The 27,559-nt window shown below is 40.9% G+C and overlaps 1 protein-coding gene across 6 annotated transcripts in view; it reads left to right on the plus strand.

Annotated features, from left to right (window-relative positions):
- Positions 1–27,559, plus strand: part of SCAPER (S-phase cyclin A associated protein in the ER) — a 489,933-nt gene that overhangs the window by 408,724 nt on the left and 53,650 nt on the right. For all 6 annotated transcript variants that reach the window (XM_068556227.1, XM_068556251.1, XM_068556256.1 and 3 more), the window contains 2 exons: positions 5,269–5,501; positions 18,000–18,155. In XM_068556227.1, coding sequence (XP_068412328.1) covers positions 5,269–5,501; positions 18,000–18,155 — 389 coding nt within the window. The remainder of the gene's footprint in view (positions 1–5,268; positions 5,502–17,999; positions 18,156–27,559) is intronic.

Below are 27,559 nucleotides of genomic sequence, written 5' to 3' on the forward strand. Positions count from 1 at the left end.
AGTATCATGTCATCTGCAAATAGTGACAGCTTTACTTCTTCTTTTCCGATTTGGATTCCTTTTATTTCTTTGTCTTCTCTGATTGCTGTGGCTAACACTTCCAAAACTATGTTGAATAATAGTGGTGAGAGTGGGCAACCTTGTCTTGTTCCTGATCTTAGTGGAAATGTTTTCAGTTTTTCACCACTGAGGACAATGTTGGCTGTGGGTTTGTCATATATGGCCTTTATTATGTTGAGGAAAGTTCCCTCTATGCCTACTTTCTGCAGGGCTTTTATCATAAATGGGTGTTGAATTTTGTCGAAAGCTTTCTCTGCATCTATTGAGATTATCGTATGGTTTTTCTCCTTCAATTTGTTAATATGGTGTATCACATTGATTGATTTGCATATATTGAAGAATCCTTGCATTCCTGGGATAAACCCCACTTGATCATGGTGTATGATCCTTTTAATGTGCTGTTGGATTCTGTTTGCTAGTATTTTGTTGAGGATTTTTGCATCTATGCTCATCAGTGATATTGGCCTGTAGTTTTCTTTCTTTGTGACATCTTTGTCTGGTTTTGGTATCAGGGTGATGGTGGCCTCGTAGAATGAGTTTGGGAGTGTTCCTCCCTCTGCAATATTTTGGAAGAGTTTGAGAAGGATAGGTGTTAGCTCGTCTCTAAATGTTTGATAGAATTCACCTGTGAAGCCATCTGGTCCTGGGCTTTTGTTTGTTGGAAGGTTTTTAATCACAGTTTCAATTTCAGTGCTTGTGATTGGTCTGTTCATATTTTCTATTTCTTCCTGGTTCAGTCTCGGCAGCTTGTGCATTTCTAAGAATCTGTCCATTTCTTCCAGGTTGTCCATTTTATTGGCATAGAGTTGCTTGTAGTAATCTCTCATGATCTTTTGTATTTCTGCAGTGTCAGTGGTTACTTCTCCTTTTTCATTTCTAATTCTATTGATCTGAGTCTTCTCCCTTTTTCTCTTGATGAGTCTGGCTAATGGTTTATCAATTTTGTTTATCTTCTCAAAGAACCAGCTTTTAGTTTCATTGATTTTTGCTATTGTTTCCTTCATTTCTTTTTCATTTATTTCTGACCTAATCTTTATGATTTCTTTCCTTCTGCTGGCTTTGGGGGTTTTTTGTTCTTCTTTCTCTAATTGCTTTAGGTGCAAGGTTAGGTTGTTTATTCGAGATGTTTCCTGTTTCTTGAAGTAGGCTTGTATTGCTATAAACTTCCCTCTTAGCACTGCTTTTGCTGCGTCCCATAGGTTTTGGGTCATCGTATCTCCATTGTCATTTGTTTCTAGGTATTTTTTGATTTCCCCTTTGATTTCTTCAGTGATCACTTCATTATTAAGTAGTGTATTGTGTAGCCTCCATGTGTTTGTATTTTTTACAGATCTTTTCCTGTAATTGATATCTAGTCTCATAGCGTTGTGGTCGGAAAAGATACTTGATACGATTTCAATTTTCTTAAATTTACCAAGGCTTGATTTGTGACCCAAGATATGATCTATCCTGGAGAATGTTCCATGAGCACTTGAGAAAAATGTGTATTCTGTTGTTTTGGGGTGGAATGTCCTATAAATATCAATTAAGTCCATCTTGTTTAATGTATCATTTAAAGCTTGTGTTTCCTTATTTATTTTCATTTTGGATGATCTGTCCATTGGTGAAAGTGGAGTGTTAAAGTCTCCTACTATGATTGTGTTGCTGTCGATTTCCCCTTTTATGGCTGTTAGTATTTGCCTTATGTATTGAGGTGCTCCTATGTTGGGTGCATAAATATTTACAATTGTTATAGCTTCCTCTTGGATCGATCCCTTGATCATTATATAGTGTCCTTCTTTGTCTCTTGTAATAGTCTTTATTTTAAAGTCAATTTTGTCTGATATGAGAATTGCTACTCCAGCTTTCTTTTGATTTCCATTTGCATGGAATATCTTTTTCCATCCCCTCACTTTCAGTCTGTATGTGTCTCTAGGTCTGAAGTGGGTCTCTTGTAGACAGCATATATATGGGTCTTGTTTTTGTATCCATTCAGCCAGCCTGTGTCTTTTGGTGGGAGCATTTAATCCATTTACATTCAAGGTAATTATCGATATGTATGTTCCTATTCCCATTTTCTTAAATGTTTTGGGTTTGTTATTGTAGGTGTTTTCCTTCTCTTGTGTTTCTTGCCTAGAGAAGTTCCTTTAGCATTTGTTGTAAAGCTGGTTTGGTGGTGCTGAACTCTGTCAGCTTTTGCTTGTCTGTAAAGGTTTTAATTTCTCCATCGAATCTGAATGAGATCCTTGCTGGGTAGAGTAATCTTGGTTGTAGGTTTTTCTCCTTCATCACTTTAAGTATATCCTGCCACTCCCTTCTGGCTTGCAGAGTTTCTGCTGAAAGATCAGATGTTAACCTTATGGGGATTCCCTTGTGTGTTATTTGTTTTTTTTCCCTTGCTGCCTTTAATATGTTTTCCTTATATTTAATTTTTGACAGTTTGATTAATATGTGTCTTGGCGTGTTTCTCCTTGGGTTTATCCTGTATGGGACTCTCTGTGCTTCCAGGACTTGGTTAACTATTTCCTTTCCCATATTAGGGAAGTTTTCAACTATAATCTCTTCAAATATTTTCTCAGTCCCTTTCTTTTTCTCTTCTTCTTCTGGGACCCCTATAATTCGAATGTTGGTGCGTTTAATGTTGTCCCAGAGGTCTCTGAGACTGTCCTCAGTTCTTTTCATTCTTTTTTCTTTATCCTGCTCTGCAGTAGTTATTTCCACCATTTTATCTTCCAGGTCACTTATCCTTTCTTCTGCCTCAGTTATTCTGCTATTGATCCCATCTAGAGTATTTTTAATTTCATTTATTGTGTTTTTCATCGTTGCTTGGTTCCTCTTTAGTTCTTCTACGTCCTTGTTAAATGTTTCTTGCATTTTGTCTATTCTATTTCCTAGATTTTGGATCATCCTTACTATCATTATTCTGAATTCTTTTTCAGGTAGACTACCTATTTCCTCTTCATTTGTTAAGTCTGGTGTGTTTTGACCCTGTTCCTTCATCTGCTGTGTGTTTTTCTGTCGTCTCATTTTGCTTATCTTACTGTGTTTGGGGTCTCCTTTTCACAGGCTGCAGGTTCGTAGTTCCCGTTGCTTTTGGTATCTGTCCCCAGTGGCTAAGGTTGGTTCAGTGGGTTGTGAAGGCTTCCTGGTGGAGGGAACTAGTGCCTGAGTTCTGGTGGATGAGGCTGGATCTTGTCTTTCTGGTGGGCACGTCCACGTCTGGTGGTGTATTTTGGGGTGTCTGTGGCCTTATTATGATTTTAGGCAGCCTCTCTGCTAATGGATGTGGCTGTGTTCCTGTCTTGCTAGTTGTTTGGCATAAGGTGTTCAGCACTGTAGCTTGCTGGTCATTGAGTGATGCTGGGTCTTGATGTTGAGATGGAGATCTCTGAGAGATTTTTGCCGTTTGGTATTACGTGGAGCTGGGAGGTCTCTTGTGGACCAGTGTCCTGAAGTTGGCTCTCCCACCTCAGAGGTACGGCCCTGATGCCTGGCTGGAGCACCAAGAGCCTTTCGTCCACACGGCTCAGAGTAAAAGGGAGAAAAAATAGAAAGAAAGAAAGAAAGAGGCTATAATATAGTGAAGTAAAATAAAGCTATTATAAAGCAAAGCTATACAGACAAAATCTCACCCAGAAGCATATACATATACCCTCACAAAAAAAGGAAAAGGGGAAAAATTAATATATCCTGCTCCCAAAGTCCACCTCCTGAATTTGGGATGATTTGTTGTCTATTCAGGTATTCAACAGATGCAGGCACATCAAGTTGTTTGTGGAGTTTTAATCCACTGCTTCTGATGCTACTGGGAGAGATTTCCCCTTCTCTTCTCTGTTCGCACAGCTCCCGGGGTTCAGCTTTGGATTTGGACCCGCCTCTGCATGTAGGTCGCCTGAGGGTGTCTGTTCCCCGCCCAGACAGGACGGGGTTAAAGGAGCAGCTGCTTCGGGGGCTCTGGCTCACCCAGGCCGCGGGGAGGGAGGGGTACGGAGGAGGCGGGGCGAGCCTGCGGCGGCAGAGGCCGGCGTGACGTTGCAGCAGCCTGAGGCACACAGTGCGTTCTCCCGGGGAAGTTGTCCCTGGATCACGGGACCCTGGCTGTGGCGGGCTGCACAGGCTCCCGGGAGGGGCAGTGTGGAGAGTGACCTGTGCTTGCACACAGGATTTTTGGAGGCGGCAGCAGCAGCCCCAGCGTCTCACGCCCGTCTCTGGGGTCCGTGCTGATAACCGCGGCTCGCGCCTGTCTCTGGATTCTGCGCTGTTAGCCGCGGCTCGCGCCCGCCTCTGGGGTCCGCGCTGATAGCCGCGGCTCGCGCCAGTCTCTGGAGTTCGTTTAGGCGGCGCTCTGAATCCCCTCTCCTTGCGCGCCGCGAAACAAAGAAGCAAGAAAAAGTCTCTTGCCTCTTCGGCAGCTGCAGACTTTTTCCCGGTCTCCCTCCCAGCCAGCTGTGGTGCACTAACCCCTTCAGGCTGTGTTCACGCCGCCAACCCCAGTCCTCTCCCTGCGATCGGACGGAAGCCCGAGCCTCAGCTCCCAGCCCCGCCCGCCCCGGCGGCTGAGCAGACAAGCCTCTCGGGCTGGTGAGTGCTGGTCGGCGCCGAGCCTCCGTGCGGGAATCTCTCCGCTTTGCCCTCCGCACCCCTGTTGCTGCGCTCTCCTCCGTGGCTCCGAAGCTTCCCCCCTCTGCCACCCGCAGTCTCTGCCCGCGAAGGTCCTTCCTAGTGCGTGGAACTCTTTCCTCCTTCACAGCTCCCTCCCACTGGTGCAGGTGCCGTCCCTATTCTTTTGTCTCTGTTATTTCTTTTTTCTTTTGCCCTACCCAAGTACGGGGGGAGTTTCTTGCCTTTTGGGAGGTCTGACGTTTTCTGCCAGCGTTCAGTGGGTGTTCTGTAGGAGCAGTTCCACGTGTAGATGTATTTCTACTGTATCTGTGGGAAGGAAGGTGATCTCCGCGTCTTACTCTTCCGCCATCTTCTCCCCCCTCTATCCCTGTTTTATAAATGACAAAATTGAAGCTTGGAAGTAGCAACCTACCCAAGGTCACCCAGCTAGCGGGCGCAAAGCTGAGATTTGAACTCGACAATCTGACCTTAGAACCAATACTCAAACATTCAGATGGCACCTCTAGAATTTCAAAATTATTTATGATTCCAGAAATTTTCCATATCATCTCTGTTCATTTTTGGTGGTTTTATTGAAACACAATTACTGTATTTTTTTCCATCTAGGTTTATGTTCCAGATGAAAATAATGCTATTTTGGGAAGAAATACAAATAAGCAAGTTTTCGAAGGCTTGACAACTGGACTTCTCAAAGTCAGTGCTGTGGTTTTTGGCTGCCTGATTGCCAATCGACCAGATGGAAACAGCCAGCCAATTACACCAAAAATATCAACACAGGAAATGAAAAGCAAACCCTCACAAGGTGATGCTTTTAACAGTCGAGTTCAGGACCTCATCAGGTAAATTTCTAGATTTCTTAAAACTGTCTTTTTTGTTAAAAAATATATATTAAAATAAATTTAAGTCTCAGGGCCCATGTGATGGCAATCTTTCTCACACGGTCCACAAATTCCTAATACAAAATATACCACATTTTGTAGAGAGAAGGAAAATCTTACTAATGAAAAGCATTACAGTTAGAGCTCATCTGTCTTTCTTGATATTTAGATATTTGATATTAGAATAGGTAGTGTCCAAGCTTTTTATAACTTTTTTTGCTGTCAACTCTTTCCAACTCAAAGAATTTCTAAGAATTTCCCTATCTCAAGTCACCTCTGGTTATAAATTTGGTTCAGATTTAAAACAGTAATAATAGCTATCATTTATGGAGCACCCATTATGTGTAAGGTACTGTAGTAGAGGCTTTACAGCCCTATAAGTGTAGGATTTCTAATACAGACTTTGTAGGTAAGGAAATTGCTTAGTGAGGTTAAGTGCTTTGCCCAAGGTTATGTACTGAATAAGTTTAAAAGTTAAGTAGTAGAGTTGAGACTGGAACTCAGGTCTAGCTGTACTCCCAACAGCTGTATGTTTTCCACTACACAAATGTGGCAATTCCTAACACCTGTTCAAGGTCAACCCTGCTTCCTTCCAAGGTCACCTTCTCTCCTGGGAAATTTATTCCTACTTTGACATCTGAATTCTTTTCCCCTCATGAATCTGGAATCAGGTAGGACATTTAATTTCCCAACAGGGTTCCATCTGGTGTTAATCAATTACCTGTCCCACCTATCAGAAACTCCTCTGTGATCTGCACTGATCTCTGACTTCCAAAACCCATGCAATTTGTTACTCTCTGAAGCTTATAGTAGGTTCATAGGAGAAAGAGAATGCCCTCTTCTGCATTTGCTTCTTTCACAGTTCATAAATTTTACACTGGTCTCTTGTAGTGCTTTCTTGAAAACAGTTGTTTCATTCAGTATCTTTCTTACCCTTGATTACTTTGTTAACTTGTCCCTTCCATCTGCCTGCCCTCTTTCCCCAAGCATATTTATTGCTAGAGAGTACTAGGCCCTTTGGGTCCACAACCATTTATCATACAGCACTTGACTTTGACCCTCCCTGGCCTTTCTCTCAGTTGCTTGATCCCATTCAATTTCCCCATGTCCTTTTGGTCATTGTAGAACCCGGCCCTCTTTGCTGATGAATGCCATTCAGCCCCAGCATTCTCCCTTGGGCTACTCTGTGATGCAGCAACCCTGCATTCTTGTCATCCAGACAGCTTAGCCACATGCCTCAGCTGTGAAGAGGCAGAAGGTCCAGCCAAGTGCTTCAGTGCAATTCTGGTGGGCCTTCCGGGAGAAAGTACCTACATTTTTACATATATTATTATAGTTACCAGATCCTTTGTAAAAAGAAGAAGGTTATTGGGGAATAAAAGTAACAGTGGTAATCTGCCAAACCAAGTAACTCATGTAACTTAAAAAGGGTGATTGACAATTATATTACTTCAGTACAAAACCATTCCACTCTTTATCTGACTTGAACCACTTTTGGTAAATATTGTTTTCTTGTAGATAATGCATTGTAGGCTTGCTTGATGATCCCTATATGTAGAACCACAAACCTTATCTCAGATCTTCTTAATGAAGCAAACAGAACATGTTTAACTACTTTCATGCTTTCTTTCTCACCTTCTCAAATATGAAGTGACAGGAAATCTCCCACCACTCCCTGCTACAGCCTGTGCATTTTTTGTCAGTTTATATCTCTAGCATTGTAAAGTTGTGAGGAAAGCATTCCAACACAGTCTTTGGCACTATTCTCTGACCTGTATCCCTAAGGTAGAGCTGGAACAGGGCACATCATCCTGACATATGTCCCTGTTCTCTCCTTATCTGGCACAGAAGAGGCAAGAGGGTGTCTAACCAAGATGAGGTAATAACAGTGTTTATTCTCATTATTTTACATGGTTTAGTCAAGTTTCTAGATCTAAGGGATCCTCAAATATTTATCACCTCAAAATATGATCACTTGTACTCACTTTGTGCCAGACACTTCGCAAGGTCTTGGGATAAAAAAACTAAAAAAAAAACCTTTAACAGAATACCCAAATAATATCTTTCGGCTATCAAACATCAGAATTTTTTTTTCTATAAGATGCAAATATTGTCAGTGTCAAGTGTTTAGCATAGTTCTAGGAAAGCAGTATTGTGTGTAGGGTAGAAGCAGATTGCAATTTGAAAAAACACTGGTTTGAAATTTGCTCAGGAAATGCATCAGTCCTGAAGCTCTGCAATTCTGTTTTTCCCAGTTTTACTGAGATATGGGTGACATATAACATTGTGTAAGTTTAAGTTGTACAACGTGGTGATTTGATACACATACATATTGCAAAATGATTGCCACAGTAACGTTCATTAACACCTCCCATCAGCTTACATAATTACCGTGTGTGTGTGTGTTGAAACGTTTAAGAGCTACTCTCTTAGCAACTTTCAAGTATGTAATACAGTATTGTTATTTTTAGTCACCATGTTGTACGTTACATCCCCAGAACTTATTCATCTTATAAATGGAAGTTTGTACCCTTTGACCAACATCTCCCCATTTCCCCGACCCCCCACCCCAGCCTCTGGCAACCACCATTCTACTCTCTGTTTCTGTGAGTTCAGCTCTTTTAGTTTCCACATGTAAGTGAGAACATACAGGATTTATCCTTTACTGTCTGACTTATTTCACTTAGCATAATGCCTTATATGGCCACCCATATTGTCACAAATTGCAGGATTTCCTTATTTTTTATGGCTGAATAATATTTCATTGTGTGTGTATATATGTGTGTGTGTGTGTGTGTGTGTGTGTATGTGTATTTACCACTTTTCTTTATCCATTCATCTGTTGATGGACACTTTGTTTCCATGTCTTGGCTATTCTGGATAATGCTGCAGTGAACATGGGAATGCAAGTATCTCTTCAAGATAGTGATTCACTTCCTTCAGATATATACCCAGAAGTGGAATTGATAGATCATATGGTGGTTCTGTTTTTAATCTTTTGAAGAACCTCCATACTGTTTTTCATAGTGGCTTTACAAATATACTTTCCCACCAACAGTGTACAAAGGTTCACTTTTCTCTCCACATCCTTGCCAATATTATCTCTTGGTTTTGGGAGTGTTTTTGTTTTGTGTTTTTGTTTTTGTTTTTGATAATAGCCATTCTAACGGGTGTGAGGTGGTATCTCATTGTGGTTTTGATTTGCATATCCTGATGATTAGTGATGTTGAACATCTTTTCCTATACCTATTGGTCATTTGTATGTGGTCATTGGAAAGCTGTCTATTCAGGTCCTTTGCCCATTTTTTAATTGGATTATTTGTGTTTTTACCATTGAATTGTAGGAGTTCCTTATTTTTTCGAATATTAACCCCTTATCCAGTATATGGTTTGCAAATATTTTCTCCTGTTCTGCAGGTTGCCTTTTCATTTTTTTGATTGTTTCTTTTGCTGTGCAGAAGTTTTTAAGTTTGAAGTAGTCCCACTTGTTTATTTTGCTTCAGTTGCTTGTGCTTTTGGTGTCATATCCAACAAAATATTGCCAAGACCAATGTCAAGTTTTTTCCTCTATGCTTTCTTGTAGGAGTTTCATGATTTCCGGTCTTACATTTAAATCTTTCATCCATTTTGAGTTCTTTTTTTGGGAATGGTGTAAGATAGGGGTCCAGTTTCATTCTTCTGCATGTAGTTATCTGATTTTCCCAGCACCATTTATTGAAGAGAGTATCCTTTCCCCAGTGAGATTCTTGGCTCCTTTGTCAAATATTCATAGACCAGATATGCATGGGTTTATTTCTGGGCTCTCAATTCTGTTCCATTGGTCTACATGTCTCTTTCTATGCCAGTACCATACTATTTGGATTGCTATAGCTTTGTAATATAGATTGAAATCAGGAAATGTGATACCTCCAGCTTTGTTGTTCTTTCACAGGATTCCTTTGGCTATTCATGGTCTTTTGCTGAAGCACAATTCTTTTCATCATGTTCAATTAGAAATTTATATCTGTCTCTCAAAACAGGGAAATCAAACTTTGCAACCAAGAGGCAAATAGGTGAGTCCAAGTCACTGATACCAGCCTTTTGGAATCAAAAATTAGTAAACATAAGACATCTATTCAAGGAGAAGTTATAAAACTGTACTTTAGCCAAGCACTTTCCTAGCTGCTAGGATGTACTACAGGCACCTCAGGCTCCACAAGTTCAAAACTGAACACCTTATCTTTCTACCCAAAGGAGATACTCTTCCTGTGTCTTCTGTCCTTATCTGTAGCACCAGTATCCCATTCAGTTACTTAACCCAGCATTCTGAGCATTGTCAAAGACTCTTCACAATCCTTTACTAAACCAATATCCAATTAAGTCTTTAGTACCTATTGACTCTACCTTGTAAATATCTCAGATTTATTACCTTTGCTCCATTGCTACTTCTTTAAGAGTGCAGTCTCTCTTGCAATAGCAGATAGCTTGCCTCTGCCTCTCTCCCCATTCCCCTTTTTTTTTTTAATAGACTTTTACTTTTTTTTTTTAAGTATTTGTTTTTTTATTTACTTATGGCTGTGTTGGGTCTTCGTTTCTGTGCGAGGGCTTTCTCTAGTTGTGGCAAGCGGGGACCACTCTTCATCGCGGTGCACGGGCCTCTCACTATCGCGGCCTCTGTTGTTGCGGAGCACAGGCTCCAGACGCGCAGGCTCAGTAATTGTGGCTCACGGGCCCAGCTGCTCCGCGGCATGTGGGATCTTCCCAGACCAGGGCTCGAACCCGTGTCCCCTGCATTGGCAGGCAGACTCTCAACCACTGCGCCACCAGGGAAGCCCTCCCCTTTTTAAAATAACTTGTTTCCTAATTATAAAATTAATATGTGCTCAGTGAGAAAAACGATTTGAAAAACACAGAAGAGCACAATGGATTTTGTTGAATACACAAAAATTATCTTTAATCCCACCACCCAAAGATAATCATTGGTTTTGTTTTGGTTTTGGTACATATATATGTGGTTATTTTATGAAAAAAATTGTAATATATACACATTGTTTGGTCATACTTTTTTTTAAGTGCTTTTTTCCAAATCAACAGAAACTTGCAAATGAATTTTTACTGGCTTTCCAAGTATTTAATTATGTAGCCATGATTTGCTTCAGGTAACCTATTATTACTTACATAGGTTTATTCTAGTATTTTACTCTTACAGATTATACTGTAAAGAACATCTTTCCCTACAGTTGATTACTGTCTTCTATTAAACATTGAGAAGTATAATTTGGGGGTCAAAGAATATGCATTAAGAATTTTGATCCATATTGCCAAATTGTCCTACATAAATATTACATATGAGTACGTCCTTGTACCCTCAACCTAGACACTGTCGGTTATCATCATTCTTTTGAGTCTTAGCCAAACTGAGAGGCGAAAATATTTCATTTTTTATATTAGTAGTGATATTGAACATTTTTTAATGTTCACTGGCCATTTTAATTATTTTGTGAGTAGCCTGTTCATGTACTTTGCCCAGTTTTCTATTGGAGGTATTGACTTTTTTAATTGTAAAAGCTCTTCATGTATTAAAATCATTAGACACATGCATAGAGGGGCAACCATATGAAAGATAGCAAGAGGGCAGCCATCTGGAAGCCAAAAAGAGAGGCCTCAGAAGAATCCAACCCTGCTGGCACCTTGATCTTGGATTTTTTTGGCTTCCAGAACTTTGCTGAGATATGGATGGAATGTGCTAAAGAACAGCCAACCATCTTGTACTATGAAGTGGACTCCAGTGCTGTAGATGATGTTCCTATTTGTCAGGATCAGTGTTGATTCCCTGTGATAATTCTGTGTCTACAAGGTCTTAGTTCATTACTTTTGATCAGATTGTGTCATCAAACAGATGGCCTCACAAGAAAGCCAGATAGCAACTATCCATAGACAAGAGACCATTGTGAAAACTCAGAATGCAGGAGGTAGATGAGACTGAAGCATCTCCCCCCGGACCTCAGAGATCAAGAAGTACCTCATTAGAAGGGTAAGAGGAGCAGCTACACTCTGACCACAACAGCCCTCCCACAGGCCAGCACAACACTGCATGAGCCCCCATCCCCCCACAAGCCTGTGGTTTCTCCAGGGGGAAGAAGGAGCCCAAATGGACATCCAGCTCTCCCAGCATTGTGAGACACTTCCACTTGGGTCTCACCTCACCGGGATCGCTGGGGGGATCTGCAGAGCTTGACCACTGGTGATCAAGTAGAAAGGTGTGGAGGGGCTGACAGCAGTCAGCACTCAGATCTTGGTGGACTGTATTGCTGCTTGCAGTGGTGGTGCCCAAGCGGAGATCCCAGGCAGCAGCTCTGCCCATCTGTGGAGCTGAGCCTATAGCCCCATCTGGCCACGGAGCTCAGTTGGCAGTTCTGCTCATTAGGTTCCCCAGTCCCCAGACTGTACTGGCTGTAGAGCTTGTTTTACCACACAACCTGGGCAGGAAAGCGAATTATCATCCTTGCCCTCTTGCTCAGAATCGCCTTCATTCTGACCATCCAGGAAGGCCAGCTGGGGAACCCAGGCAGCTGCAAAGCCCAAACTACAGCCCTTCTTAGGCAGGGAACCAAGCCAGCAGAACTACCCAACTGTTGAGCTTAGCCTCTGACCCCACATAACCAGGAAGACTGAACAGTAACCCTGGGCAGTCTTAGAGCCCAGTTATTGTCCCACTCAACTACAGAGCATAGCCTGCATCCCCACCCCACAGTGGAGCCCAGACAAAGACTCTTCCCAACCACAGAGACAGTTTCTTTACCCACCCAACTATGGGATATAAATGAAGCCCTCCCAACCAGAGAGGCCAGCCAGCGACCTTACTCAACATCAGAGCACAGCGAGCAGCCAACCTGATCAAGAAGCCCAGCCTGTGGCACAGCCTTTCAGAATATTGAAGGAAAAAACTGTCAACCAAGAATGCTGTACCCAACAATGCTGTCCTTCAGGAATGAAGGAAAAATAAAGACTTTGCCAAACAAACGAAAGCTGAAGAAGTTCATCACCACTAGACCTGCCTTACAAGAAATACTAAAGGGCATTCTTCAAGTTTAAAGAAAAGGATGATAGGGACTTCCCTGGTGGTCCAGTGGTTAAGACTCTGCACTCCCAATGCAGGGGGCCCTGATTCAATGCCTGGTCAGGGAACTAGATTCTGCATGCCGCAGCTAAAGATCCCGCATGCTGCAACTAAAGATCCCACGTGCCGCAGCGAAGATCCCGCACGTGGCAATGAAGATCCCGTGTGCCGCAACTCAGACCTGGTGCAGCCAAATAAATAAATAATTTTTTTTTGTTTAAAAAGAAAAGGATGATAAGTAATAACATAAAAACATATGGATGGGCTTCCCGGGTGGCGCAGTGGTTAAGAATCCACCTGCCAGTGCAGGGAACACGGGTTCGAGCCCTGGTCCGGGAAGATCCCACATGCCGCGGAGCAACTAAGCCCATGCGCCACAACTACTGAGCCTGCGCTCTAGAGCCTGCAAGCCACAACTACTGAGCCCACATGCTACAACTACTGAAGCCCGCGTGCCTAGAGCCCATGCTCCACAGCAAGAGAAGCCACTGTGATGAGAAGCCTGCGCACCGCAACGAAGAGTAGCCCCCGCTCACCGCAACTAGAGGAAGCCCACGTGCAGCAACGAAGACCCAATGCAGCCAAAAATAAAATAAATAAATTTTTAAAAAGATGAAAAAAAAACATATGGATGTGTAATACTCACTGGTAATGGTATATATATAGTCAAAATTCGATCCTCTGGTATTGTAATGGTGGTGCATAATTCACTTACAAGTCTAGTTTGAAAGTTAAAAATCAAACATAATATAAACATAACCACAGTAATTTGTTATTGAATGAACACTATAAAAATACGTAAATTATAACATGAATAACCTAAAATATGAGGAGGGAGAAATAAAAGTACAGTTGACTCTTGAACAACACAGGTTTAAAATGTGCAGGTCCACTTACATGCAGGTTTTTTTCAATAAATACTACAGTGCTACACAATCTGTGGTTGGTTGAATCTGTAGATGCAGAACCGAGGGTATGGAGGGCCAATGATGGGACTTGAGCATCTGAGGATTTTGGTATCTATAGCATCTGTGGATTTTGGTATCTATAGCGGGTCCTGGAATCAATTCCCCACAAATACTGAGGGACAACTGTATAAAGTTTCTGTATGCTATCAAACTTGTTATCAACTTAAAATAGGATGTAATATATATGTTTTATTTAAGCTTCTACAAACCTGTAGTAGATACATATAGTGTAAAGAAGTCAAAGCATACTGCCACAAGAAGTCATCAAATCACAAAAGAAGACAGCAAGAGAGGAAGCAAGGATCAAAGGATCTAAAAAACAGAAAATAATTAATGAAATGACAACAGTAAGTCCTTACCAATCAGTAGTTATCAGTACGTTAAGTGTAAATGGATTAAATTCTCCAATCAAAAGACATAGAGTGGCTGAAGGGATAAAAAAAACAATATCCAACACTATGATGCCTATAAGAGACTCATTTTAGCTTTAAAGACACACATAGACTGAGAGCGAAGGGGTGGAAATAGATATTTCAAGGAAATGGTAAGCAAAAGAAAGCAGGGGTAGCTATATTTATATCAGACAAAATAGATTTTAAGCTAAAAATGGTTAAAAGAGACAAAGAAGGTCATTATATGATAGAGAGGTCAATCCACCAAGGATATGACAGAGGTGTGGTAAATATTTATGCACCCAACATCGGAGCACCTGAATATATAAAACTGATACTAACAGAACTAAAAGAACAAAACAACAATACCATAATATGTGGGGACTTTAATACCCAACTCCCAACAATAGATAGATCTTCCAGGCAGAGAATCAATAAGGAAACAGCAGATTTAAACAACACAATAGGCCAAAAGGACCTAACAGACTTATATAGAACACTCCATCCAACAGCAGCAGAATACATATTGTTCTCAAATACGCATGGAACAATTTCTAGGATGAATCCTATGTTACGGCACAAAACAAGTCTCAACAATTCAAGAACACAGGAATTATATCAAGTATCTTTTCCAATCACAATGGTGTGAAACTGGAAAACAGTAACATTTTACAGTATATACATATGTCAGATCATCACATTGTACACCTTAAACTTACATGATGTATATATCAACTATATCTCAATAAACATGGGGGAAAAATACATTAACCCTTCATCTTACAGGTTTCAAATGCTTTTTCTGTTTGTCATTATTGCCTTTTAAAATATTTAAGTTTTCTATTATTTTATGATGAAGTATATCAACATGCACCTAACAAAATTATCAATACCTATGTACCAACTTGACAACATTTTTCATTAACCAATAACATTTTTCCATATTGTCTTAGATCTTTTTTCTTATTGGTAAGAAACCAAATGTTGTATATACAGCTAACTCCCCATCTCCATCCCTTTCCCCTTACTCTTGCTCAAGATGTAAATCACTATGTTAGAGTATGTGTATATGGTTCCTATGAATTTTTATAAAATTTTCATATATGTGTGTGTAATACATATGTATATATGTAAATATATACAAATATATATAAATATATTTGTGTATATAAAATGTGTATGTATATATTTATATATAATATCCATAAACAATATATTCTGCTTTCTGTTTTTTGTGTGTATTTAAAATTTACATAAATGCTGTCATACTATTTTGTCAGTTTTTATGTTCACATAACATGGGGTTGAGCTCTACTTATGTTGATGCCTATAAATCTGATAAATTCTTTTTAACTGCTCTACAGATTCTATTAAATGAATAAATTCCCAGTTTGTCCATTTTCTATTTGAGGGCAATAGTTTCTATTTTTTCACTATTTCAAGCAATGATACAATGAATATCCTTATAGAAACCTTCTTTTGCACCTATATGGGAGTTTCTCAAGTTTATATGCCTACAGTAGGAATTTATGAATGTTATGATAAATGCATGTCCAACTTTACCAAGTAACACCAAATTGTTCTCCAAAGTGATTTTACAGATTTCACTTTCCATCAGTAAAGGCTAGGAATTCCATTTCCTCATATCCTTATCAGTGTTTTATATTAACTCACTGATTTTTGTCAGTCTCATATTTGTGAAATGGTATTTTGTGTTGTCTTCATTTTCATTGTATTTATGATTAGTAAGTTTGCATGCATCTATTTTTAAAATACTGCTATTATTACTACTAGTAACAATAAAACTAATAATAAAATATATCAACTTCTTTGCATGTACTAGCTTATCAGTCACTTATTACAAGAACCTTATACTAACATTCTATTACATTAAAAAGGAAACAGACTGGGGGCTTCCCTGGTGGCGCAGTGGTTGAGAGTCTGCCTGCCAATGCAGGGGACACGGGTTCGAGCCCTGGTCTGGGAAGATCCCACATGCCGCGGAGCAACTGGGCCCGTGAGCCACAATTACTGAGCCTGCGCGTCTGGAGCCAGTGCTCCGCAACAAGAGAGGCCGCGATAGTGAGAGGCCCACGCACCGCAATGAGGAGTGGCCCCCGCTTGCCACAACTAGAGAAAGCCCACGCACAGAAACAAAGACCCAACACAGCCATAAATAAATAAACAAACAAACAAACAAACAGACTAAGAAGGGCAAGGTAATTTGCCCAAGGTCATCCAGTAACTTGCAGGGCTAGGGTTCAATATGTCAATATGTCATTTTCCCTTCATTATAAGATAATAGGGTTAGTGGTCATCGTTTCATACTTCCCAATTTTAAAACTGTAGGATAGTGGTCCCCAACCTTTTTGGCACCAGGGACCGGTTTTATGGAAGACAGTTTTTCCATGGACTTGGGAGGGGGAGGTTTTGGGATGATTCAAGCGCATTACATTTATTGTGCATTTTATTTTTATTATTATTACATTGTAATATATAATGAAATAATTATACAACTCACCATAATGCAGAATCAGTGGGAGCCCTGAGCTTGTTTTCACTTGCCACTCACTGATAGGGTTTTGATATGAGTCTGCAGGCAATTAATTTATTATAGTCTCTGTGCAGTCAAACCTCTCTGCTAATGATAATCTGTATTTGCAACCACTCCCCAGCACTAGCATCTAGTACTGCTTCAGCTCCAGATCATCAAGCATTAGATTCTCATAAGGAGTGCGCAACCTAGATCCCTTGCATGTGCAGTTCACAGTAGGGTTCGCACTCCTATGAGAATGTAATGTCGCTGCTGATCTGACAGGAGGTGGAGCTCAGGCGGTAATGCGAGCTATGAGGAGCAGCTGTAAATAAAGATGAAGCTTCACTGGCTCACCGGCCGCTCACCTCCTGCTGTGCGGCCTGGTTCCTAACAGGCCACGGACCGGGACCAGTACCGGTCCGTGGCCTGGGGGCTGGGACCCCCTGCTGTAGGAGATCCTCAGTAACCAGATAAATGCATTTCCTAATGTAAAAGGAGAAAGGGAACATTATTTTATACCTTTTAAATAGTAGACTTAGAAGAGGCTCCAAACATGAATTATTCATCAGATTCTCCTTCCTTTTACAAAAAACTGTATTAGTAAATGAACAGATAGGGATTTTAGTGCACTTACAAGCAGAAGCATCAATTCCTTTGCACATATTGCTGAAAGTTTGTATGTGTTGATTTTCAGAACTGCTATATTCAGAGTCCTGCGCTTTTCATACATGTAAATGCAGTAGCACTGAATTGGTATAAAATCTCTAAGCTAAGGCTGATTTATCCACAAGATCATTTATAGTCTTCAAATATTTTCAATTATTTCTGCTTTGTGGACTAATAAAAGAGCTACTGTTGTTGGTCCAGGTTAATAAACAGCTCTGGAAAACTGTTTAATAGACTGAAAAGATGAAAGTGACTTCATAAATGTTCCTGTCAACTCTCAGGACTGCTACTTTTCATAACAGAGGGCAATTAGATTCTCACTGTTTGTTTTACTCTTAATGGTGATAGGGTTTTAAAAAAAGTAGAGAATCCAAAGTGGCATTAGAAGTTTAGGTTGTAACAGGAGTGTCTGGGTAGCATTATCTTATTTTCTGAATTCTGGTGAATTTAGCTTCCTAGTACTTTGAGAAGTACTGCTTTTCAAGAGGATAGAGATCATTATAAATCATTTCAATTATTGTCAGACTCTCTAGACGGGTGAGAATGATCAGATGATCACTTTCCTGAAAAAATAGCATCAGAATAACCAAAAGAGAAAAGAGAACCATTTACAGAAATAGCTGATTATTCAGGACTAAATCTAAGGAAATTGTTATTTAAGATGCTGTACCCAAACCTGTGTGTGTTGTGTTTGCTTGTTTGAAGGGTCTAAGCCTGTGTTTGTTAAGATTTATCTTTGAAGGTGAAGATGTTGCCAGACTATGCAGATTGATAACACACATTTCTCCCCACATCTAGCTACGTGGTGAACATTGGTCTGATCGACAAGCTTTGTGGCTGCTTCCTCTCGGTGCAAGGCCCAGTGGATGAGAATCCCAAAATGGCCACATTTCTGCAGCATGCCGCAGGGCTCTTACACGGAATGTGCACGCTGTGCTTTGCTGTCACCGGAAGGTAAGGCCTCTACTTGATGTCAGTCTGGAGTCAACTTTTGAAACATCTCTTGGATTTTGCTCATTTTGGAGTCACTTCATAGGGATGTACATGGTCATCTTGGGCAGTTTTCCTCTTTGTGCTACCTCTGTCCTTATTGGCTTCCCATATTGAGACTTGTCTAATATTTCTCATTTTCCCTGGCTACATGCTCCTGTCAGAGCCTATTTTTCTTGATGGTGTCATAAACTTAACTATAATTTCTACAAGAGACCTTAGAGGTCATCCAGCCCCTCTTCCACTGAGATCCAGAGGAATCAAGTGATTCTCCTTGAGTCAGCAAGTCAGTGACAAAGCCTAGACCAAATCTCGTCAGGCCCTCAGCGCAACACGGCACAGCTTCACAGTGCCCTGACCATCACATGCTTTCAATTATAGCCTCCTAGGTTCTTTATTTTCCCCTTTGTCCTTCCAAGGTATCTCCAGGAATAAGAGAAAGGAGCCATCCAAAAACAGTAGCCCCCTGACGTCACACATGACCCATGGGCATCATTTTAGCCACTGTGCCAGGGACTACTACTGGCCTGGTTGGCCCTTTAAACCCCCTCACTCCACCCTGTGGACTGTCCTCAAAAACAATAATTCTCTAAGAGAGACAGAGTAAACCGCCTCGTGTTCTTTTCTCTCCCCTCCTACCAAGTAAAAATCATTTGCAATAGTGACTTAGTGTTTCTGATAGAAATATGACACATCCCTCAGGCATATTGAGGATGTTCAGTAAAACCATTTTCTTATACTTAAATTCTAAACAGCACTGCATACAAATTATACATATATATATATCAGGGATTTGTCAAGAAGAAAACTAATGATTTGAAACTAATAAAGTCTAGCTACTTAAAGAAACCTTATCCAGCCATATTCAATGTACACACGATGCTAATTCTGTATTCAGAATATTTTAAAAGAGAATTTGTTTTCTGAAATGAACTTCCTCAACATTTGTTAGTCTGTTATGCGTAGGATCCCGACACCCACCTATTCTTCCTTATTCTTGCCTAATCCCTCTACCCCGAGTCACATTTCTAGGAAGAATAAGACTGTCTGAGTGTCAAGGAAGCCAAGCACGGCCTGTAGTCAGTGTTCCACTTAGTCTGTTCCCTCTAGAAATGTAGCCAGAGCCTACCTTCCAGGGATTTGATGAGAACTCAGGAAGTGGCTATTTGTAGGTCTGTGACCTAAGTAAGTTCGGGTGGTCCCACACTGCCCAGAGGCTGGCAGCAGTAACAGGGCTCCATCCAGGGCATTGGCACCTGCCAGCTTGGAGGCTGCCATGCTGCCCAGTTAGCTCCTGTGCAGTAGCCAGGCCACTCCCTGGGAGGTATCCTCTCACCCAGGAGACCCTTCCAACACTCACTCTTTTGTATACACACCATTATAAACCTGCCAGCGTCTCAAGTCTTTGTCACCTATACCCTTTCCTTGAATCCAGATGAATATCACGCACATAAACATTTCCATATGTGGTTGTTGTATAGTTTGTGGTCTTCAGCTTTCACTTACACATGGATTCAGTCACTTGAAATCTGTGGAACTTGAAAGAAGTTTAAAGGTCATTAATAGCCACTCATTTTTATAGGGAAAGCAACTGAGCCAAACTAACTTGAATTAGGACCCAAGATTCCTCCCTTGGTGTTCCCTCCTACACACTTGACTTTATATTATTCAAAATATGGGAGCATACGTTTTGTTTCTTTGAAAATTTTCTCAATTACATATGTGGAAAACAGGATCCTCTTCTCTTTAACACACACAGTCATGTCCTTGTCTAGTAGACATTAACTGAACATCTGCCTTGGGCCAGACACCAAGCTAAGTACTAAGGTTACTGCCGTCAGGGAGCCCAGAGTCTGGTGTGGAGTCAGACTTGCAAATTAATAGCTACAACATAATAGCTGCAACAGAAGAGAATGTGCACAGAGAAGGAAGTAAAGCACTTCCAAAGGAGGTCAAGAAGGGCTTCGATAGCCTAAATCTTAAAGGATCCAGGAAGACAAGTGGAGTAAAGAATTCATTTGGGAGAAAGGGCATAATATGGGCACTGCATGATATAGTAGATGTTATTGGTGCCTGTGGCCTATCAGGAGGTCACCTACAAGTGGCTTCCTGTATTTCTCTGCCTGAGGATATTCACTGAACAAGTAGCTGTTTGCTAGAAGTGCCAGGGAGTTAACACCCCCAAGAGTGACTCTCCAACAATAAATTGGTGGGTAATATCCCAGCTCCACTAACCCTCAGTGGGACAATCCTGAGGTATGTTCTGTACAGTTTCTCAAAGGGACCCAGTGGTAACCTGTTCATTAACACATACTTGATTGACTTTTCTCCCTACCCTCTTTTCCTTCTCTACTTCCTCACAAATAAACTACTAACACCCATATCTTTGTTTCAGGGACTGCTTTGGGGGCAACCCAAACCAAGAGTTATGGATATATAAGACATTGTCTCATGTTCAGTTTGATGTAGTTTACAGTAGGGTGACTGTGAAGAGTGGCAGGAGATGAGGTATTCAGTGAGCTCCATACATGTTCAAATTTCTGTTATACGATGATCACTCCTGAAAAGTATAGAAATGACTGGAATGGCATGAGCCTAGAGGCAGAAGGAATAGTAAAAAGGCTCTTGAAATGTTGAGGGCCTGTGGAGACAGTAGAAATAGAGAGGAGCAGATACATTGAGGATGCAGAATAAATGTAAGGGAAACGGCATAGAGCTGATAGTATGGGATGTAAAAGGAAGTGAGGAGTCTGCAATGACTCCCAAGTTTCTGACTTGAAATTTTTGAGTGGCAGATGGTATAGTCTCCAAATTAGGGGATATACGTGGTTTTCCATGATTCTAGACATGCCTAAGGATTATCCAGGCAGACCAAAGTGTGTGTGTATGTATGTATGAAGTTTATATATAAAACCTTATTCTATACATATGTACACACACTCATAAAATGAAGTATAATTATTTCTATGTACATATACAACTGGATTTTAAATAAATCAATGATTAACCCTTAGTGGTTTTTAAGAATTCTTCATCTATTTTTTCCCCAATATAATTTCCTTCTCCAACCTCAGTTACTCTGCAAATTTATGTTGGTAGGCCTTGCTACAAAAGCAGTTTCGGGTGGTTTCCTGGCTTAATTTACCTAGGAAATTCTTAGCAGTATCAGTGTAAGCTGCTTCTCTGAGAGACAAGAAGAATGACCCCTGTCTGCTGTTCTTCCTCTCATCCTTCAGTCTTCCAGCATTTCCTGAATACTGCCAAGCTACAGGAATACAGGGAGTTTTTCCTACATCTTCTGATTTGTTTACCTCTAATATTGACAGCCCATTTTGTGCTACAATACTTCCTGTTTCCTCGTGGAAATTATATGTTTAAACTATAAACTACAATGACCTGTTGAAAGCACTTTGTTGCATGTGTTAAATAGTCTCAGCACAAGGTCAAAGCCGTGTGTGGGGAGAAAGGTAGCTTGGTTGTTGTTATACTGGAGGAATTCACGTAATTCCTGTTGGGGCTGCCAAGGGAAGCCAGCCAGAGCCTGAGCGCCGAGGAAGGCTTGTCCTCAAAGCCCTTCTGTGACCAACAGGAGTAAAAGACAAAGGGGGGCCAGAGGGACCTTCAAAAACTGCCTCTCGTGAACCGGCAGACCCTGAGATAATTATGTACACTAATTGATAGCGCGGGGCTTTGAGTAAACACTTTGCAGTCTGCCGGTGGCCGGCCTTTGTGATGGTGATTATAGCAGGTCTGCCTTTGCACTGCCCTCCTGTTGTGCCCTTAATCTTCTAATTTTTACCTAGGTTTTCTGAAAGACAATTTGGGTGTCAGTATTTACACTGTTAATCTCTGCTTCAGCATGGGGGAGAAAAGTACTGACCGATTATTTTTGTACCAGGCTTGGTTTTGAACAGTAAACTTGCATTTCTTTAAGTAAAAATCGAAATTGTGATCTTCTGGTGAAAAGATTGATTTTTATATTAGGATTACGCTACAATTTTAATACGTGAATTGTTCACAAGCTATAATTCTTAATCACTTCAACAAAATTCAACAATCTGTAATAGGACTTTCAGAAATGACTGTTTGGCCTTAACTGTTACCAGTTTTCCATTCTTGGGCCTGCAAGAAATAAGGAAAAAAGGATAGTTTTCAAATCTCAGGGCAGTGACTCAACTGCCATAATTGACTGAGGCTCACTGAGTCCCCCTTAAGGTGCTGGCTCCTTAGCCAAACTAATAGGATCAGAACAGTAATGAGTGATTATAAATTGTAACCAACACAAAACCTTTCACTTAATCAGCAATCATTTCTAGATTCATAACTATGCAAAGTACTATAGCAAGAGGGCCAAGAAGTAGTGGATCCAAAGTGAAAGAGTTTACAGTCCTTATGACTGCAGAGAAGAAAAAGAGGAGCTTGTAAAACTTAGTTAATTCTGATTGGTTGGAAAACACTATTCTGAATGCTAGAATATTTTTACACAAAAAGAAATTTGTTACTATGTGTATTTGTGGTTTTTATTTTCGCATCTGTAAACTACACTAACAAAATGAGTTCTAGCCAAGGTCTCTGGAAACCTGTGTCATAAAAAGATAAGAATGATTTGTAATTTAGCCCATTAATTATGTGGATATAAATGAGTGCTTCTCAAGTGTTTAAGGGTGCTTGAAAACCATTTGTTCAAGCAAAGGTAAACTTTAACTCTGCCTGCCTGAATTATTCATTCATTCATTAGACAAATATTTATACAGTGCTTGCTCTGTGCCAGGCCCTGTGCTAGGCTTGGGAGAAAACAAAAATGACTAAGATGTTGATCAAGTCCTCAAGGACCTTGTAAGCTAGTAAAGAAGAGGTATATACAAATATCCATGGTATAAGGCAGAGAGTGATACAGAGGATAGAAGATAACACACAAAAAGCACTTAGCATGCTGCCTGGCACATAGTAAATGCTTAATAAATATTGGATTATCACATCATCATTGATGGACTTCAGAGGAGGGAGAGGTCACTCTTAGTTGTAGGAATGAGCTGTTTTCTAGAGCAACTAAAATTTAATCTAGGCCTTGAAAGATAAAAAGGGTTGGAACATTTAGAGTTGAGAAAAACATAGACAAAGAAAATAGCATACGCAAAGACATCAAAGCAGAAAAAAACATGAAGAATGAACAGAGTACTTAATTTGGCTGGATTTTGAGATGTATGTAGTGGTGATTTTAGTGCCTACCAGACTGTTATGATGTTCAAATGAGGTAACAAATATAAAAATACTGTGTGATATATAAAACAATCTGCTGAATGTGGTGGTGACAGTGGTGTCATTAAAAGCCTTTGATCAGGGCAATGACATGCTAAAAACCATTATCATGGTAGTTATCATGTGAAAGTGTATGAGAGAGGCTGTAGAAAGTGGGAAAGACCATTAACAGTCATCTGGCCAAGAGGCAAAAGGAACGGAAAAGAAGAATCTTTTTAAATCCTCTCATAGTCTCTCTTTTTATGTATGGTATCACTGGTCTCTCGGGCATCAGGCTCCAGATGTCATCTCTCTCTCATCCGTCTTCCTTGTACCCCAGACCTAATCTGCTGTCATGTTCCATTGACTGGAAGGAACCTTAAAGTCACCTTAATCCAGTCTTCTGTTCAGATATGTAGCTCTTCAATAACTTCTTTCAGTTTACATTTGAGTATCTTCATTGACAGGGAACTTATTATTTACCAGGGGAGCCTATTCTGTCATTGATCAGTTTTAATGCTTTAAAAGCCTCTCCTTATACCAAGCTGTAATCCGTCTCCCTAATGCTACCTACTAGTACTAGTCCTATTTTCTCCTTGGCAACATATAGATTATTCTAACCCCACTCTTCTCCCTACAGTTCTCCCGTCTCACCGTACCACATATTCTCCTTTGCTTTCATTCTTGTTCCAGTTACTATGGTTGTGTAACAAATTACCCCAAAACTTAGTGGCATAAAACAACAATCTGTTAATCTCACAGATTCTGTATGTCAGGAATCCTACCAAGGTGCAGGGAGAATGGCTCATCTTTGTTCCACAGTGTCTAGGCCTCAGTTGGAAGACTTGAAGGCTGGAGGTTGGACTCATCTGTGTGCTTGTTCACACACGACTGTAGTTCACGCTACCTGTTTGTTAGGGACCTTTCCATGTGGTCCCTCTGCACAGGCTAATTTGGGCTGCACAGCATGGTGCAGCTTCAAAGGAGGAGCATCCTGACAAGTGAGAGAGCTAGGTGGAAACCATGTCACCTTTTATGACCTAGCCTCGAGAGTCGTGCAGCTTCATCCCCTCCACTGAATGCTGTTCAGCAAGGCAGCCACAGAGTCCCATTCAGCTTCAGAGGGAGGAGAAGTAGACTCCGTCTCTTCATGGGCGGTATAAAGGTTCTGGAAGAGCGTATTGTACCAGAAATATTGCTATGGTTATGTTTGAAAAATAGAGTCTGCCACATTCCAACCTACCCTAGAGATAAATGTGTTCCCAGTGTCCCGTTCTCATCCGTATTCTTTCCTCTCTGCAGTCTCATACTTGGTATAATCATTTCTCTTGGCATCTTTAGCCACTGTCCTCGGACAAAAGGCTTGCTGGTGTTGGGAGGTGGGGAATGAAGTAAACATAATAGGACTAAGCAAGTGTAACTAAAGGAAATAACATTTGTTGAACACTGTTTTTGTGCCCCAGGCTAAGGGCTCCTCATGAGTTATCTCCCAGCAATCCTCACACTGTCCAAGGGAGCATAACAGCCTCTAGACTGATAAGGAAGAGTGATTGTCCGAATCCTTCAGGTCTGGAAAGTGAGAAGAATACAGGAACAGGAACCTCTGGGCTGTCTCTATATTCACAACTGGGCAAATGCTAGTACAGAGATTTCTGAAAGATCTATCCCAGCTGGTAATAAAGTCTTAGTTGACTTGTAGGGACAGAAAGATGATCACTTCATTGCTGCAATTCAAACTGTGTGTCTACTATGTGCTAGGCACTATGCCAGAGAAAGGGAGCTGCCTGGGCCTTAGCCCACAGGGCCAGCATTTAGGGGCAGGCTTCACTGACTTACTACTCCCAGAGGGGAGAGGGTGTGATGAAGGTAGTCTGCCAATACGTATGCAGGCTCACCAGACTTAGGGTAGCAGAATATGTCTGGTGTACACTTGCAGTTGAACTCCCACTGGCTCTAGGACTTTGGGGGTCAGGATCTCAAGGGGAAAATCCTTTTGTACTGTTGTATTGAAGAGCCCAGGTTTGGGAGTCAGAAAAATGTGAATGCAGTTCCTGCTCTCCTAGCTCTGTGACCAGTGACAGATTCTTTAGCTTCTCAGTGCCTGTTTCCTCACATTATAAACATGCATTTGACAATTCTTCTTCACAGAGTTGGGGCAAATGGTGACTAACATGTCTGTCACCCTAACCTTCTGCCCAAGGTGCTTTTTTATATATATTTATTATACCCCACCCTGTTCCAAAAAGATTTGAGATGGCTTACAGAAGTATATATGTCTTCTTATTTTAAAAAAAAATGGATGAAAAAAATTAGAATAAAAGAAAATAGGTAGGGAAAAGTAAATGAAGCCAGAAGCAAGTAAAGTTAAGGCATAAACCATATTCATAAACAAGGCCCTGATAGACATTTCCTCTTGGAATTCCTACTGGCAGTTTCTACCAGGAACTTATATTTAATATGTCAGATTCTAAGCTCATTGGCTTTCATCCAAAGTTGGCTTTTCCTCCTGATTACCTTATTCTGCTCATGATTGTAGTAATATGAACAGATTTTAAGACCTCAAACCTTGATTATCTTTGACTTCTGTCTTTCAGAATCCAATCCAGTCCTATGCAATTAAATCAAAACGATGCTTGCCACAGAAACATGAGATGGCACCTGTTATTTATACCTATGACTTGATATTTGTCTACTTCTAATTCACTAGTTCCTTTGTCCTGAGTATATGTTTTGTGTCTTCAAATGAAAAGGTTTCCCTAAGGAGAAAGACTAAATATCCTAGCAGCTCTCCTTCAGGCACCTAGCACCAGGCTAGAAACAAAATAAGAAGTCGGTAAATAGCTATGACTGGCAGCATTAGCAAATACTGATGTGCACCATCGACCTATGCCAGAGCCCCATTTCCTGGGCTTACTCTTAGCATAGGAAGAAGAGGTGCCTATGTCTCACATTCTTCCTCCCTTAAGGTAAGAAGGAGACGTCGGAAGGCCTTCATGCCTTTGGCATACCTTTCTGAGACCAGTTCTCTCTCTCTTCCTTCCATTGCTTTAGCAAATCTTTATTAATTACTGTTTACTAAGCACTTGATATGTGCCAGACACTTGTCGAGATATTAGGGATCCAGTGGTGAACAAAATACTCGCTCTATGGAGCTCACAGTCTAACAGGAGAAAAAGATGATAAACCAGTAAATGAATAAGATAATTTTAGCTAGTGATAATGATATGAGAAAATAAAGCAGGGTAATATAGCAGAGTGATTTGGGTGAGTGGTCAGGGAAGGCCTCTCTGGGAAGATGACACTGAGCTAAGAAGGAGCCAACTCTGTAAAGATCGGAGGGAAGAATATTCTAGTTGAGCAGAATAGGAAGTTGATGACTCCCAAATATCTGAAGTGGGTGTGTACCATAAACATAGAAGGCAGTGTGCTGGAGGCCAAGAGATCAGGACAGAGAGAGTGGAAGTTTGGGTTTTATTCTAAGTGTGATAGGAAGCCACTGGAGGATTTTAAGCAGGAGAGCAGCATGATCTGATTACTTAAAAAGTAGTGGATTTTTACTCTGTATAGAATGGATTATAGGGGCAAGAGTGGAAGTAGGAAAGATTAATTAGGAGGGTACCGTATCACGCAGCCCAGATATGACAGTTTTTTCCTCCCAGTTACTCACCCAGAAGAAGTAATTGCTTTCATTTGGCAACACAGCAGAGCCTCTGGCAGAGCTCCTTCAGCCTAACTGCCAAATACTAAAGATAAGAGAAGCCCAAAATATCAGCTGAACTAGCCAAAATCAGCACAGGGCCCTTTTGTGTTTTACAGTGATAATGAGAAAACTGAAGATAGAGAGGTCAGAAATGTCCCATCTGAGAAGCATTCTTGTATAACAGTCCTAGTCTGTAGTTCCAAGATCTAGGACCATATACTGTTGTCAGTCATCCAGAGCTGCCGCATTCTCACCTTTTGGACTCCTCCCTGCCCTTTCTCCATTCACCTTTGGTTGTCCCCAGACTGTCTTTATCTTCCACTTTCTTGGTCCTCCTCCCAGACCTCTGCCAGAGACCACAGTTTCTTCTTAGGGGCCTCACCCTTTACCTTCCATTCTCATTGGTGTCCTCTTGGTCTTCCTCTTTCTC

The sequence above is a fragment of the Eschrichtius robustus genome, chromosome 1, assembly GCF_028021215.1.
Source record: "Eschrichtius robustus isolate mEscRob2 chromosome 1, mEscRob2.pri, whole genome shotgun sequence".
Lineage (NCBI taxonomy): Eukaryota > Metazoa > Chordata > Mammalia > Artiodactyla > Eschrichtiidae > Eschrichtius > Eschrichtius robustus.